Source organism: Microplitis mediator, chromosome 4 (assembly GCF_029852145.1).
Source record: "Microplitis mediator isolate UGA2020A chromosome 4, iyMicMedi2.1, whole genome shotgun sequence".
Classification (NCBI taxonomy): domain Eukaryota; kingdom Metazoa; phylum Arthropoda; class Insecta; order Hymenoptera; family Braconidae; genus Microplitis; species Microplitis mediator.
In genome coordinates this window covers 6,281,122-6,299,126 of record NC_079972.1, presented here as the reverse complement: position 1 = coordinate 6,299,126, position 18,005 = coordinate 6,281,122, and the positions used below count along the sequence as shown (strand labels likewise).

Below are 18,005 nucleotides of genomic sequence, written 5' to 3'. Positions count from 1 at the left end.
CGAAGCATTCTGCCTCCCCGGGTATTATCGTTTGCGCATAAATATGTGTATGACTTGGAATTGAGAAACAAATAATTTTTTAACTCAAATAGGTTTTTTTTCTCTTTTTAAATCATAATTTTTTAATCGTAAAATTTCAAGGATGTATAAAAGTATTATAGGGAATAAAAATAAATAGAAAAACTTTATATTATATCACGCGATATTGTTTTTATTTTTTTTTCACGAGGTACACGAGTTTTATTGTATTACATTATCGCAATAATATTATTATAATAATCAATAATTATTTATTCAATTAATTCTCATTTAATGAATTTATTTTTCATCATTTCGATAACCATTTTTTCTCATCAAAGTCTGCTGTATAATTTATTTTAGTTAATATATATATATGTATATATAAATATACATATACATATGTATTATCATACTTTCAATGGATTCAACAACATATATTTTTATCTCTATATATTTAAATATTTATATAGGTATGTGTACGGTGTATGTACATACATAAGTACCGAAGTATATAATCATCTTAAGATTAAATGTTTTTTATTCTTTATCATTGATTTATTTATCATTTATATTTGTAATGAGGATAATAATTAATTCAAATAAAATACTACTAACATTAACTCACTGGACTGAGATATGACTGTAAAACAAGTGTCATGTTTGTTGTTATTATTATTTATTTAGTAACTTTTTTTTAATAATAATTCACTTCACAGCATATATAAATATATGTATATATTGCTATATCTGAATAAACACGATACAAAGGAACAATAAACAATAAATAACAATCGTGGTAAATCAGAAAAGTAAAAAAATACTATCAATTAATTGGAATAATGATAAATATGGTTTTTTATTATTATTATTTCAAAACTGTAACAATAAAATGCAAATATCCAGTACGTGTTAATTAAATTACTAACTTAATAAGCTTTTTTCTTCTTGCTAACAATATTTTTTCTTTTATTAACCATCTTTTATTTTATTTTTCTTGACGTTAGGCCCTTTACGATTATTATTTATTTATTTTATTATTTTTTTTTTTTACTCAAATCTCATAAAAAATGCTGCACTTAATTAAAATTTATGTAACAAACATACTTTACTTCAATTAATTAATAAATAAATAATAATCAACTCACGTATAACACATTTTTAATATTTACTTAATTATAATTTTAACCATAGCTCATATAATTTTTATTTTTCATTTTTTTTGTTTTTTTATTTTCATAAAAAAAGGGAAGCTTTCATTTTTAAAATCTGCACTTTTATGAACAATAATTATCATTTTCAATTCAATGCACGATCAATTGGCTATTTTCGAAAAAACCTAAAAAAAAAAAATAAATAAATAAATACTTATTAAATTAAATAATATACACATATTTCTACATTTAAAACTATGTGTAAACTACAATTCGGTTGTATATTAAATAGATTTATTATTTATTTTCTTTTATTAATTTATTTTTATAATTATAATAATAATAATAATTATTATTATTATTATTATTATTATTGTTATTATTATTTTTATTATTATTAGTATTATTATTATTATTATTATTATTGTTGTTATTATTATTATTATTATTGGGTTATCTATAAGTAACTAACAACAGTTATTTTTTCTGTACAGAGGCGGGCGCAGCATTTATTTTATTTTAACACATTTGTGAATTTTGTGCGATTGATTATACGAGCGATGATTACGCAAAAGCATTTTGCAGACTGCTTATTATTTAAAGTATTTATTTTTAAAAAGATGTTTCTATTTAATATGTTTGTTTGAAATTTTATTTTTAATTACCTTTAATTACGCGAATGACTGGCTATTAAAAAATAATTAATTTAACATAGTGATAAAATAATAATGATTGATTTATTCATTTAAGATCCTCGTCTTCATCGAGTAATTCATCCATTTGTTGTTCCCAGTCTTCTGTTCCAATTGCTGCTGATGCTGAAGCTAATGTTGATGTTGTTGTAACATGTTTAGCTGTCTTTGATGATGTAGTCTTTTTATTTTCACCTGGTACGATCTCGAAATCCTTAAGTTCAGCTTCCAATTCACCTTCCCACTCTTCTTCTGCGGAGAGAGTTACAAGCAGCGTTGAAGCTAGCTGATAGTTTCGCGAGGGTTATTGGGTATGTTGTGTTTTTATTTATAAATATATATAATATATAGTATATAATATATATAAATATATATATATATATATATATAAATATGTATGCACGTGTGTGTGTGTGTGTGTTTGTGTGTGTGTGTGTGTGTATGTGTGTGTGTTTTATGTGTTATATATTATTTATTTTGTATTAGTGTATATTTGGGTAAAAGAATTTAATGAAATGTATGAAAAAATAAACGATACAATACCGTAATTACGTATTAAATTTAATGATGTAGTAATGAAGGTTTTTTTTACTAGGAAAAAATGATCAGATGAAACAATAAATAATAATTACATGTAATTCAAACTCATGGAGAACTCAATATTTGAATGAATCTTTCCTCTATTATTTTATATTCATAAATAATTTTAATTAATAGAATCTACTGTTATTTTAAATGACTTTTTTTGCTTCAATTTTCAATCCGAAAATATAGTCACATAAATTGCATCATTGATAAATAAACTTATTTATTACAATAGTAACTATAATATAAAATTATAATAAATAATTTTATTTATTTATTATGTTTTTTTAAAATAATGATATTTAAACAAATTCAATAAATTATTATATTTTATTAATAATTTTGCGCTGCTCAACACCCTCTTTTATTTTATAATAATTACGATTTGAAGACTTTATTTTTAATAATTATTTTTTAAATGTATGTAACAGATTTTTTTATTCACATATTCATATTTGTTAATTATCATTTATTTGCGTACAATTAATTTTTTTCTTTTTTAATCAGTAAATTTAAATTAATTCAATTCAGTGCCCACGTCCACAACTATTTTAAAAGCCTCACACAATTAAGTTTACCACCAAGCGTTTGGAACTGTTGTAAATATTGCACTTTTTTTTAAACCTTCCATTTAAAAGGAAATTAACGACAAAAAAAAATATATATATATATATATTGTTTTTATTTTATCTGTTTTACGGTCAAATGGATCGACGTTATAAAGAGACGCTAGCCATAAGCTTTTATTAATTTTTTTTTTTACTCTTTACTCTTCTTTTATCTAGTACTGTCATATTGCGCTGATATATTCCAAAGTAACGCGTAGTTTATTATATTTTCCATGATACCAGCATCGAAACTTGAAGTTTCAGTGTCTCTACAGCCCGTCGAAACATACTAATTTCAAGCCGATGCTGCAAACAACTGCTAGCGAATTCGTAATTCAAAAATACCTTTTTCTCCTCGACGGGCGGAAAGCGTCAACTTTCGTCCCGCTGTGCAAAACGAAGTTGCCGCTTTCCGCCTCCGTCGAGGAGAAAAATAGCATACACTCCTCGGGAAGTAAATAAGAAAGCCTCAGATCACATGTTTGTTGACCTCGGCTTCGCCTCGGCCAACAATTACATGTGATCTGAGACATTTCTTACTTTACTTCCCTCGATGTGTAATATACTATATACAGCGGGCAGAAACATGCGTGTTTCTTCCCTTGGGAAGAAACACAATTGTTTCTGCCCGATGTCAGTTATATTTAATGTTCATTTGCAGCCTTATTTCTCTCATTTGTTTACTTGTCACTTCAGTTTACTCATTTCATTTTGTAAGTGACAATTTAATTAACCAAATAAAATTAATAAAAAATGAGTGAAAATAATATTTTTGTCTTATTTACTATTTAATAAGTGACTGTAAATAACATATTTCTCATTCTCTAACAGTTCTCCACATCTCGGCTTGAAATTAACTTGTTTCTTACTGGCTGCTGACACTGAATCTTGAAGTTCCGGTGCAGGTAATCATGAAGAATATATTGTGTGACTCAGGATAAAACACGATTTCAGACTGCGGGTGATGTCAGCCCTCGCCTGCGGCTCGGGCAGCCAACCTCACCCTAGTCTGAAATCGTTTTGTTTTATCCCTTGTCACACAATATACTATTACTACCCAGTAAAACACGTATTGTCTTTCAACAAATTTAATTATGTACCTATTTTATTTTATTCAATTATTTATTTATTTTTTTTTTCATTTTTATAATGTATTCAAATTATTTTTTTTTATATTTATTATATAATATATATTTAATTTACTGTCTTTTAATATTTATACTTATTACAACTTACAACTTTATAACACGGAAAAAACGAAGTCAAGGTAAGATTAGTTTTGACGTAGACGGACAGATTAACAGACAGATAATCGAGTTATTTTATTTTTATTTAAATTTCCTCACATATTTCGTAATTTTTTTTTTTTTTTTAATATTAAATTTATTATTTTATTTTTTTGCTTTGTATTTAATACTTTTATTTTATCAACGAACGTCTCATCTAGATTTTTTATAATAGTAGTCTATTTGCGAGTGGTTTATATATTATTGATTATTATTGAGTTTTTTGTTTTTTTTTTTTTTTGTTAAATATAAGTTAACACTTCACATATAATGATACACAATGTTTTTTTTTTTTCAATTATGAATTCAATATATCAAGTAAATAAAAAATTATTAATAAATAAATTTAAAAAAAAAATTTAATGAATGAATGACGTTAACAAGTGTTTTGTGTCTTGATAAAATAATAATAATAATCATAAAATATAAAAAATATTAAATAAACCATAGTTAATGATAAAAATAAAAAATATTAATTGAGAGTTATAAATGAATGATAAAGAAGGGTGTGGTTTTGGATTATACAGGATTCTCCTCTTCTTAGGCTGTAGAAAAAATAGAATAATTGCTTTTTTTTTTAGCATTTTTTTTATGCTGCAAAGCATAGATTATAAATTAAATAAAAAAATAACTGCACTAGCAATATAACTACAAATTTCAAACATTCATATAATTAACTGCGAAATGTGCTTATGCAAAAAAACATTTTTGTCAAAGCGCTTTTTTTTTATTTTATTATATTATCTACTAAAATATAATTTTTAGCGTGCTTAATTTTTGTTTTCAGAATTATTTAAATACTTACGATCACTTGCCAGTTGATTGTTCAGCTGTCGAATTTATTAACCCAGTAAGAGCAAAATTTTTATGGAGCTAACACATTTTTTTTATTAGATTTAATTAACAAAAAATAAAAATTTGCTCTTGATGAATTTTTAAATTGGGCAAACGTATTGTTATGAAAATTTTTTTTTTTAGCTTATCAAGAAAGTAATTATGCTAATTAATGTACTTTTCAATGTTTTTAAATTATAAATTGATTATAATTAAAATTATTTATCTTTCCATAAATTTAAGTACAGATTAAGTCCTAAAGTATATCTACATAAAGTTAATTAAATTGTAACACTGTAATAATAATTTATAGACCCAATTATCAAGAGTAACGAAAAAAAAAATAATAATAATAAACAAATACTCTGAACTAATGAGACAGGCGAAAGATTAGTATTGAAGAAAAATCCCTTTTTTTTTTCTTTTTTGTTCTCCGTGAGTTTGAACAAAGTATTATACACTATCTACTGACCTTTTGACGCTTTTGTTCCCAACTTTTTAATACTCTCTTTGACTTGTTGTATATCTTTATCAGACGTCCGAGTACTGTCAGAAATAAGCTCGTCACTTGTCGTTTTGGGAGTTGCTGTTACTGTTGTTGTTACCTTGGTTGTTACTGATCCTGATGCTGCTGTTATATCTTTAATAACTTCTTTATTGCTCTCTACTTGAACATTATGCAGGGATAACACTTGCATCTAACTAACTAACTCAGTAAACTAACTACAATGTCACTAATAATCAAGCCAACTAGTGTACAATAATTGTGTAACTTTACTACTATGTTCAGTAATTTATTTTAAATAAACAAAAAATCATTGTATAACTATCATTTTATTTTCGAACCTCAATTGTTTAATTGTTGATTTGATAAGTACGAACTTCATTCCACTGTTGCAAATTGTGAAAAAATAAATTTTAATTTTCATCGTTTTAGTTAAAGAGTTTAAGTTAATTTTTTTGTGATTGTTAAAAAAATTATATATATATATATATATATATATATATTAGGGTGTCCCGAAAAAAACAAATATTTTTTTTTAACGTCTTATGGACTCAAAAGTCACTTCATATTATAAAAAGAATCCTCAGAATTTTGAGCAAGACACCTCTAAAATTGAGCTATCACAAAGAGGGGTCCCCTTTCCCATTTAAAATACACGCGAAAATTTTTCATTTTAGTTTTTCGTTAATAAGACTGTGAAAGAGTTTTTTTTTAAATTTCACTTAGTATAGTATTGTAGGAAATTAAATTCTCTACAAAAAAAGTGCTGATTCATTTTGTACGTCAAATGAACTGGGAAAAAGTTGTGGGGCTTCAAAAATCAACAAAAATTTAGTTTACTCAGTGTTATATTTTTAACTTTCCGCTAAGAAAATCGACGATTTTCGAAAAATTCGGGAAGTTATTGTTTTCACCCCGATTTTCAAAAATCGAGTTTTAATGACTATTTTCAGAATGATGTCCGAGTGTATGTATGTATGTATGTATGTATGTATGTATGTCCGAGTGTATGTATGTATGTATGTATGTATGTATGTATGTGTGTGTGTGTGTGTGTGTGTGTGTGTGTGTGTGTGTGTGTGTGTGTGTGTGTGTGTGTGTGTGTGTGTGTGTGTGTGTGTGTGTGTGTGTGTGTGTGTGTGTGTGTGTGTGTGTGTGTGTGTGTGTGTGTGTGTGTGTGTGTGTGTGTGTGTGTGTGTGTGTGTGTGTACGTGTGTGTAAACTCTTTGTAACTTTTTAACTAATGAACCGATTTAGATGGTTAAGGTGGCAATCGAAAGAGCTTGTTGGCCGTCAACTTTCCTGAAAATTTCAGATCATTCGATCAAGTAGACTCAAAAATATTGGCGAATTACGAAAAAAAAAATTTTTTTTTTTCGTTTTTTATTGATTTCTCAGAAACGAGTTGAATGATCTTCAAAATCTAATCAGCTCTAGAACTCGAGAAAGGCTTTCGATTGCCACCAAGAACGTCTCAATCAGATAATCCGTTCAAAAGATGTCGACGAAAGAAACAGTAGAAAACGGTTTTTTGCAAATATCGTCGAAACTAAACCAATCATTCCCAGAATTTTATCAGCTTTAGACCTCAATAAAACGCGCCGATTGCCACCTCAACCGTCCTAATCGAATAATCCATTCAAGAGATATCGTCGACGAAAGAATGAAAAAAAATCGTTTTTTTCGTTTTTCGTGAATATTTCGGAAACTATCGAATCGATCAATTCAAAAATCTACTCAGCTCTAGAACTCAATAAAAGCATTCGATTGCTCCCAAGAACGTCCCAATCAGATAATCCGTTTGAGAGATATCGTCAACGGAATAATAAATGTTAAATCAATATCTGCTTTTTTCATTGAATAACATAATAATCATTGAACAAAATTACTCAAAACTAATATGTTCTTCTTTATATAAGTCATTGGAAGTGATTGCCTAAAAATCGTCATGTTCACTCGTATCAGGATATACTTACACGATATAGATACACACTGTAAAAAATCCGGAGTGAATCCGGAGTGAATTGGGAGTGAAATAAAATGCGAATTCACTCCGGATTCACTCCGCCACTCGGAGTTCCGGAGTTGTAAAAAAAATCACTCCGCATGCGGAGTGAATTGGGAGTTTTTTTTTAGCGGAGTGTCGCGGATTTTATTTCACTCCCAATTCACTCCGGTCCGGAGTTTTAATACTTAAATAAATTTATATTAATTTATATGAAACTGCTAAACAACGTGTGTGTGCGTGTGTGCAAATGTGTGCATGTGTGAAAATTTTTGCGTGTGTGCAAATTTGTGCATGTGTGCAAATGTGTGCGTGTGTGCAAATATGTGAGTGTGTGCGAATTTGTGCGTGTGTACAAATGTGTACGTGTGTTCGAATGTGTGCGTGCGTGTGTGTGCGAGTGCGCATGTGTGCCTAAATATGTATGTGTATGTGTGTGCATATCAGCTGATCAATAATGTAATACGCGAATTTTTGCTTCGATTTTATTATGTGGAGTTATATTTTATTAATAACATTTTCAAAACTCCGCTCCGGAGTGAATTTCACTCCGGAGGGATTAAATTAATAAAAAATTATCTACTCCGCGAAAACTCCCCTGCGGAGTGAATTTCACTCCGAGGAGAGTGAATAATTAAAAATTCATTCACTCCGGATTTAATCCGCATTCACTCCGCGAATTTTTTACAGTGCAACGTTTCACGTAAATACTTATTTGTGAGCTAATTATTGAACATAATTGTGAACAAATATAAAAAATGCTCATTCATTTATTATTTTAGATTCTAAATTTTTAAACTTTAACATAAAACGTAACCCTATTGAGCTTGAAAAGCTCATAAAAAAGGGAAACAAAGGTATCTTCGAGCTCGAAAATGTATTCACAACAATGTTTTAGAGATCAAGGAGCTCGAAAACAGCGGGAAGTTTTAGGGCTGGCCCGCAGGGTCAACCGATAGACAGATTTTTTTTATTTTTCATTTTTATTGCATCAAAAATTTTTTTTTCAAATTTTGACGAGCATGCTCATGTAGGAAATTTAATTTTCTACAAAACTATACTAGGTGAAATTGAAAAAAAAAATTTTTCATAGTCTTAATAACGAAAAACTAAAATGATAAATTTTCGCGTGTATTTTAAATGGAAAAGGGGACTCCCCTTTGTGATAGCTCAATTTTAAAGATGTCTGGCTGAAATTTTTTGAGGATTCTTTTTATTATATGAAGTAACTTTGGGCCCATAAGACATTAAAAAAAATATTTGTTTTTTTTTTTGGGACACCCTAATATATATATATATTAGACTGTTTTTTTTTGTGACTATTTTTTTTTTCCGCTCCCATCCCGAAATTTTGTTGGAAATACCCCCAAAAAAATTCCCTGAGAGTTTAAGCTCTTGATATTAGTATTAAGTACTTTCCCAGAGCAGGTGAAGATTTCCCATTTAAAATACACGTAAACTTGGGTTTTTATTTTTTAAACTTCTATAACACCGTGGCATTTTATGAAATCATCTCGCCCAAAGTCGGGATTTTCTCAGAATTAAATGCTCTTCAAAAGTGCTCACTGTCGCGAAGTCGTAACTCATGCGGATGGGGTAGTACGGACCGCTAAACCGAATTTTTTCATACAATTCTTGTTTTTTCTCTCATTATCTCATAAATAACAAGACCTATAGAAAAAAGATAAATGAAAATTTTATAGAAAATTCAATTTCCTACAAAAAAGATCCTTAGCACCAAATCACTACGATTGATATTTTCTGAGATATTAATTATTGAAGTTTACGTGCCATTGAATTCCCATAAAATGTCGAATCAAATCTTAGAAAATATTGATTTTTTATCTGACTAATATCTCAGAAAATATCAATCTGAGTGATTCGATGCTAAGGACATTTATTTTAGGAAATTAAATTTCCTATAAAATTATTATTTACATTTTTTCTGTAGGTCTTGTTGTTTATGAAATAATGAAAGAAAAAATAAGAATTGTATGAAAAAATTCGGTTTAGCGGTCCGTACTACCCCATCCGCATGAGTTACGGCTTCGCGACAGTGAGCACTTTTGAAGAGCATTTAATTCTGAGAAAATCCCGACTTTGGGCGAGATGATTTCATAAAATGCCACGGTGTTATAGAAGTTTAAAAAATAAAAACCCAAGTTTACGTGTATTTTAAATGGGAAATCTTCACCTGCTCTGGGAAAGTACTTAATACTAATATTAAGGGCTTAAACTCTCAGGGAATTTTTTTGGGGGTATTTCCAACAAAATTTCAGGATGGGAGCGGAAAAAAAAAATTGTCGCAAAAAAAAGCAGTCTAATATATATAGGGCATTCTACGCTAAATCGACCACTTTTGAACCCGACCCTTAGATTTGGCTAAAAATGTTTTCTCTTTTTCTACCCCATCAAAAACGTTTCTCATAATTTTTTCAAATTTTTTCACCCAACCGAAAAAAAGTTATAAATTTTTGAAAAAAATGGCTTTTTTTATTTCAAATAGCTATAACTTTTTCAAAATTCGTCTGATTGAGACGTTATTTTTTTCAAAATTTTTGTTTTTAAATGTACTTATTGAAAAAAAATACAAAAAAATTATTGCAACCTATCTTTATAGTTTTTTTGTACATTTTTAGAAAAAATCAAAAATTTTTCGATGTTTACCATTTTTGATTTTTGATTTTTTTTTTATATAAAACTTTGACATTTTCTGCAGATCCTCAAATTTTTTCAGAGTGATGTTTTTTCGATTTACATTTTTTTTTTCCAATTGAAAAAAAAATTGTTTACAACTAGCCTTATTTCTCATAACACCATGCTTAAAATTTTTGAGAGTGCTCAGAAAACTTTCAAATTTAAAAAAAAAAATAAAAACAATAAATTTAAACGGTAATCCTCGAAATAATTTGAATTTTGTTCGAAATATCAAGTTTAAAAATAGAAGGACCTTCTGAATAATTTTTTTGTATTTTTTTCTGAAAAGTACATTTAAAAACGAAGAAAATAAAAAGAAATGTTTTCGTTTGGTCCATTTTTGGATAGATGCTGGCAATTCAAAAAAATTCCTTCTACATTCATTGTTTTATGGTTAAAAGAATTTTTTTTTTTTGAATTGCCAGCATCTATCCAAAAATGGACTAAACGAAAACGTTTTTTTTTTTATTTTCTTCGTTTTTAAATGTACTTTTCAGAAAAAAATACAAAAAAATTATTCAGAAGGTCCTTCTATTTTTAAACTTGATTTTTCGAACAAAATTCAAATTATTTCGAGGATAATCATTTAAATTTATAGTTTTTATTTTTTTTTTCCAAATTTGAAAGTTTCCTGATCACTCTCGAAAATTTTAAGCATAGTGTTATTAGAAATAAGGCTAGTTATAAAAAAATTTTTTTTTCAATTGGAAAAAGAAAATATAAATCGAAAAAACATCACTCTGAAAAAATTTGAGGATCTGCAGAAAATGTCAAAGTTTTATATGAAAAAAAAAAAATCAAAAATGGTAAACATCGAAAAATTTTTGATTTTTTTCTAAAAATCTGCAAAAAAAACAATGAAGATAGGTTGCAATAATTTTCTTGTATTTTTTTTCAAAACGTACATTCAAAAACAAAAATTTTGAAAAAAAAACGTCCCAATCAGTCGAATTTTCAAAAAGTTATAGCTATTTAAAATAAAAAAAGCCATTTTTTTTCAAAAATTTATAACTTTTTTTCGGTTGGGTGAAAAAATTTGGAAAAATTATGAGAAACGTTTTTGATGGGGTAGAAAAAGAGAAAAAATTTTTAGCCAAATCTAAAGGGGTCGGGTTCAAAAGTGGTCGATTTAGCGTGGAATGCCCCATACATATATATACGAGCAGATCCCGCCCGCTTCGCGAACAATAAAGATGTATTACTAATATAAATTATATATACATAAAAAAAAACTTTTTCATTAAAAATATTGTCTGCATGACAATACGATTTCTCAACATTAAAATTATTATCAGACATTTAAAACAAAATTTTCTGTACTTTCAAATAGGAATTTAATTTGATGATGATGGTTATTATTATTATTATTTTCAGTACTTTTTAAAATATTAATTAGAAAATCAAATAAAATTACATCATTTCAGAAAAAGGGCAGATTTATATATTTTATATTCTTTTGTTTTATTTGAAAAAAAAAAAAACAATTGATAATAAATATACTTTTTTCACGAAAACCATAATAATATATAACAAAAAACCTTCCTTGAAATACACAAAATTTTGTGGTGTAAATTTCATGTCAAAATATTCAGTAGTTTTTACGTGATGCGCGTTCAAAAAAAAGACCTATCATTTTACATATATAAATAGATATATATTATATATTAGACTGATTATTATATATATTAGACTGATTAAAAAAAATCGACTATTTTTTCTTTATCCAGGACACACACTCAAAAGTTTCAGTAGGATAAAAGAAGACGCCAGTTAAAATTTGAGCCCTTAACATTAATATTAAGTACTCCCTGATTGCGATTTTCTATTTCCCATTTAAATAACATGGGAAAAAAAAATCTTAAAATCGATCCAAACATTATTTTTAAAGATCTTGACATTAAAATGGTAATAACTAGAAAACAGTGCGAAATTTTAAAAAAACTTTATCAGAGATAATTTGTAGTAAATATAATTGTCTACAAAAAAGGTTCTATGACATTTTGTGATAAGCCTGATAGTTTCGCCAGAAAAGTAAAAAAAACTTGAAATTTACTATAAATTTGACTTCAAGCCTAAATAACTTTTGAACAGATGGATTGATAAAAAAAACAAGAGTACTTTTTTGTAGACCGTTAAATTTCCTACAAAAATATACCCTGGGCTTATTTGTACAATACGTCATTACGAAGATATAAAATTCCAAACTTAAAATTTTTTTTTCCCATGTTATTTAAATGGGAAATAGAAAATCGCAATCAGAGAGTACTTAATATTAATGTTAAGGGCTCAAATTTTAACTGGCGTCTTCTTTTATCCTACTGAAACTTTTGAGTGTGTGTCCTTGATAAAGAAAAAATAGTCGATTTTTTTTAATCAGTCTTATATATAATATATATATTAGGGTGCTTCATTTCGGAGCCAGATTTTTTTTTTTCAAGTGCATGTGGAAAAAACCATAGTTCCAAAAAACCATTGAAAAATTAGATTTTCCCATTTAAATAACATGGGAAAATTTTTTTTTTTTGCTTTAAGTATTTTTAACCTCTTTAACAAATCAATAGATCAAATAGACTAATACATATTTTTGTAGGAAATTGAACGCTCTACAAAAAAGGTCTCTTATCATTTTTCGATAAATCTATCTGTTTCAAACTTATTAGAGCTCGAAGTGAAGCTGGAGATCGTTTTACGTTTTTCCGGTGAAACTATCAGACTTATCTCAAAATTTTGTAAGGTCTTTTTTGTGGACAATTTTATTCTCTACAAATTATTTTTAGTAAAGTTTTTTCAAATTCCGCATTGTTTTCTAGTTATTTTCATTTCAACGTCGAGCTCTTGAAATCGATCAGGACCAGCTTTTTAAGAGCTTAACATTAAAATGAAAATAACTAGAAAACAATGCGGAATTTCAAAAAACTTTTCTAAAAATAATTTGTAGAAAATAAAATTGTCAACAAAAAAAACCTTACAAAATTTTGTGATAAGTCTGATAGTTTCACTGGAAAAGTAAAACGATCTCCAACTTTATTTGATCTATTGATTTGTTAAAGAGGTTAAAAATACTTAAAGCTAAAAAAAAAATTTTCCCATGTTATTTAAATGGGAAAATCTAATTTTTCAATGAGCTAGGTCTGTAATCGACATAGAATTTTTTTTCATGAGCGAAAATTTTTTTTTTGTGTTGAACTATGGTTTTTTCCACATGCACTTAAAAAAAAAAATCTGGCTCTGAAATGAAGCACCCTAATAAATATATATATATATATATATATATATATATATATATATATATATATATATATAATAAAAATTAAATCTTTTATGTGATAGTACAATGTGAAATGTTAAATGTAATAATTTGGCTTGATAAGTTTAAACACAGTGCGTTATTTAAAAAAAAAAAAAAGAAAAAGCATTATCACATAATAATTATTTTTCTACTTTTAAAACATAGTAGTCATAAAAATGCAAAATACATATAGTAGTAATTTAATATACGTAGTGATGTAATGGTTATAACAATTTACCTTGAGGTTGATCGATGCTGCCAGTGGATGTCAGGCTTTGATTAGGATTGCTTTCTGCTTGACTTGCCATCGCATTTAATTCGTGACTTTGACGAAGTAGTGAGACTCGGTAAAAGTAATTACGCCAAAAGTTCTCCTCACTTATCCTGTAATATATATATATATATTAGGGTGGTCCTTATTTTGGACATTTTCGAATTTTTATGCTCCCAGAGGCTTATGTGGTTCGAAATAAATAAAAAAAAATATCCTCAAAGTTTCAGGTCTCTATCTCAATTTTAACCCGTGCCGCACAGCGATGTAAGTTTCTCATTTAAATAACACGGGGTTTTTGGCATTGAACGATTAAGTTTTTATTCCGGCTAAAGTAACTGTTCGGAAAATTTGAAACTCTGTAGACTTTATCCTCATATAAGCAGCTACTCCTCAGAATTTTCACAGATTTTCAGCTACTATAATTTTGGGGGTACAGCATGATGAAAAAAAGAAAAAAATTATTTTTTTTATTTTCAGCTAAAAGTTTTTTCAAATAACATATCAAATCAGTCTACATCCTTATCAGAAGTTCTTACTTTTTTTCATTCTCGCACCTAAGTGGGTGAACGGTATATCTTTGTTGCACTAATACAGTAATCAGGAGCATTTTTTTTCAATTACAACAGAAAAAATTCCCTTAAAGTTTAAGCTCTTAATTCTAACGGGAAGAGTTACCGCAAAATTTTTTTTGTGATTTTTTCAAGAAATATTTTGTTTATGTTATTTGACAATGTGTCTTTTTCAAAAATACATAATGCATTCAATTGATATCTGAGATCGGTATATCAATGCCACTAATCATATTATGTCTCAGTTTAACAGTTGATAAATATTATCAATAAATTAAATTTCTTTCAATATTTGCTTAAATAAGTTGGTCACCTTTAAGTTTATTATTTGTTTTAAGCAATAAATAATAAACAAAAGGTTGATAGTTTTGTGCATTATAATATCGAAATAATTATTTTCTTTACTATAATAAATTTACGATTTTCTAACTATAATAAATTATTAATAAAATAGATCTCTTTTATAAATAAATATAATGAATTTAAAAAATCACGGAAACGAAATTTGCGGCACGTGGTCCTGTTGGAATTAAGAGCTCAAACTTTATGACAATTTTTTTTCTGTCGTAATTGAAACCGTTTGTGAGGTAATCGTAATAAATTTAAAAAATCCTTTTAAGGAACGCTTTACTGCAAACTAATGCAAAGTTCCTGATTACTGTATTAGTGCAACAAAGATATACCGTTCACCCACTTAGGTGCGAGAATGAAAAAAAGTAAGAACTTCTGATAAGGATGCAGACTGATTTGATATGTTATTTGAAAAAACTATTAGCTAAAAATAAAAAAAATAATTTTGCACGACTCATAATGCGAAGCATTAGGGAGTGCTTTACGATCGAAAATTTTTATTCGCCTCCTTTCTACAACTATTTCTGTTATTATCGTCTTATTAGTGAACAGAAACATCTCACATGATGCACCAATTTACAGACAATGTAATAAAGATTATTTCTGCGATTTTCAAAAACAAATTCAGTGCAATAGAAACGAGAAAATCATTAAAATAAACTAAAATATTTTCCCGTCAAGCAGTAAAAATATTTTGTAGCTTGAAAACACAATATCTCGAAAAAGAATCCATAATTTAACTCCATTTTTTTTTTAAATGACTCGTTTTGCCCTAGAAGGATTTGCTTTCGAAAATGGCTATCTAACTTTGCGTTATGTAATTGTAATTAATAAAAAATTAAATCGCATTTTCTTTAATTTTAGCCTAAAAAATATGTGTGGACATTCGTCTTAACAAGTGCGCATGCGTGGTATTTTTTTTCTCATACTATCACCCAGTGTGCCTGCGCCATACTTTTAACCGATTCATTTAGCGCGGGTATTTCGAAAATAAAAATATAAAAAATTGAGATTAGACGAATAAATAAATGAATAAAAATAATAAATAAACAAGTGAAAAATAAAAATAGAAAAAAAAAAGTAAAATTTTTCACAGATCGTACGGCGAAAAATTTCGGAATTTTTTACGTTTGAAATTTATTATTTTTTTTTTTTTATTTTAAATAAAATTATTTTTTTTATCATTTTTATATAAATAAATAACATTTGTACTTCAAATTTTATTTATTTTTATTTTGCATGCGACATTACCCTTTCGGAATATTTTAATGTTTACGATCAAATAAGCATTATGAGTCGTGCACTTTTGGATTTTCCAAACTTTTTTTCTTTTTTTTCATCATGCTGTACCCCCAAAATTATAGTAGCTGAAAATCTGTAAAAATTCTGAGGAGTAGCTGCTTATATGAGGATAAAGTCTACAGAGTTTCAAATTTTTCGAACAATTACTTTAGCCGGAATAAAAATTTAATCGTTCAATGCCAAAAACCCCGTGTTATTTAAATGGGAAACTTACATCGCTGTGCGGCACGGGTTAAAATTGAGATAGAGACCTGAAACTTTGAGGATATTTTTTTTTATTTATTTCGAACCACATAAGCCTCTGGGAGCATAAAAATTCGAAAATGTCCAAAATAAGGACCACCCTAATATATATATATTTTTCAATTTATAAGTGGTTTACGGAGTAAATTTTTTTTTTTTATCTTAAAAAATTTAATTTTTTAATGATGAAATTATTTGGTAAAAAATAAATAAGTGATGGAATAAGGAAATTTGAATCGTTTTATGTACTGAGGAAATAGTATATTACACTACAAGGGAAGAAAGTTGAAATTCCTGCCCTGTGTGATATGATGCCCGAGGCGAAGCCGAGGGCATCATGACACACAGGGCAGGGCTTTTAACTATCTTCCCGTGTGGTGTATACGATTTTTCTTTATACCTGGTCGAAAGTACGTTTATTAATTACATTTTTGAATACTATAAACAACACAACCACGTTTTGCCTTCAGCTGACAGGTCGGCCATGTTTTTTTTATTTGCTCCCTATTGACGCGCCTCTTTCGGACATACATAAAACTTTAATTTTTTTCCGTCTCCCTTTTTTTTTTTTGTTGCGTTTTTGATGCCTGCCCCGCGACATTTGAAAGCACGAGCGAAGCGAGTGCGTCTGGTCGGCGGGGGCAGGCATCAAAAACAAAACAAAAAAAAAGACATAATTATACTTATAAAAAATAAAAATAAAAAATAATTATTTTTTTTCGAAAGAAATAAATTTATGCCTATGAACAAGATTTTTTTTCCTGCCAATAAATAATATATAAATGAATACATAAACTTTCAATAATTAACCTCGCCTCTGCATCAAAATCTTTTATCACCTCATCCTCGTCCATAGAGTCATCAGATGATACTTTTTCAGTTATTTTATTATTGCAAGTACACTGTTTACTTAAAATATCACAAACAACGAGACACAAAAACACTGACGTACATATAAATAAAGCAACGATCTATGATGTTATCGTCAAAAATTTTATTGATAAAGTGGTAGACGTTCAGTAGATGGCAGCAGCCGGCTGTTTCCGTAGGCACGAAATAGTATTTTACACACCTAGGGAAGTAAAGTAAGAAATGTCTCAGATCACATGTAATTGTTGGCCGAGGCGAAGCCGAGGTCAACAAACATGTGATCTGAGGCTTTCTTATTTACTTCCCGAGGAGTGTATACTATTTTTCTCCTCGACGGAGGCGGAAAGCGGCAACTTCGTTTTGCACAGCGGGACGAAAGTTGACGCTTTCCGCCCGGAGGTGAGAAAAAATTTTTTGCTCCCGGCGATGTAAGTGGGGCGCGTGTAACTCCACTAGGAGAGGGAAATGAGACTTTAGGCCTTAAAATTAGGGAGGGAAGTGCGTACTTTCGACTAAGGGATAAAGAAAAAATATTTAGATACATAATATTGGACTTTTATTCTTGTTGGGTAGTTTTGCTTAGGGTAAAACAAATATCTATATTGAAACTAATTTATAGGAGATTTTATACAAAGAAAATAAAATTATTGTTTCAATAACAAATGAAGGAAAAAATATATCTAAAATGAAGTGTTTACAAAAAAAAAAAAAAAAAAAAAAAAA

The 18,005-nt window shown here is 27.9% G+C and overlaps 1 protein-coding gene across 10 annotated transcripts in view; it reads right to left on the bottom strand.

Annotated features, from left to right (window-relative positions):
- Window positions 1-184: 184 nt before the first annotated feature.
- The window catches only part of LOC130666506 (synapse-associated protein of 47 kDa), a 49,891-nt gene continuing 32,070 nt past the window's right edge, over window positions 185-18,005 (bottom strand). For 2 of the 10 annotated variants that reach the window (XM_057467569.1, XM_057467571.1), the window contains exons 7-9: window positions 13,912-14,057; window positions 5,650-5,844; window positions 1,431-2,116 (exon numbers count right to left, since the gene is read on the bottom strand). In XM_057467569.1, coding sequence (XP_057323552.1) covers window positions 1,914-2,116; window positions 5,650-5,844; window positions 13,912-14,057 — 544 coding nt within the window. In that variant the 3' untranslated portion in view covers window positions 1,431-1,913. Of the gene's footprint in view, window positions 1,358-1,429; window positions 2,151-5,649; window positions 5,845-13,911; window positions 14,058-18,005 lie in introns of those variants that run through there. The other 8 variants (XR_008989688.1, XM_057467576.1, XM_057467570.1 and 5 more) reach the window with 8 other exon arrangements.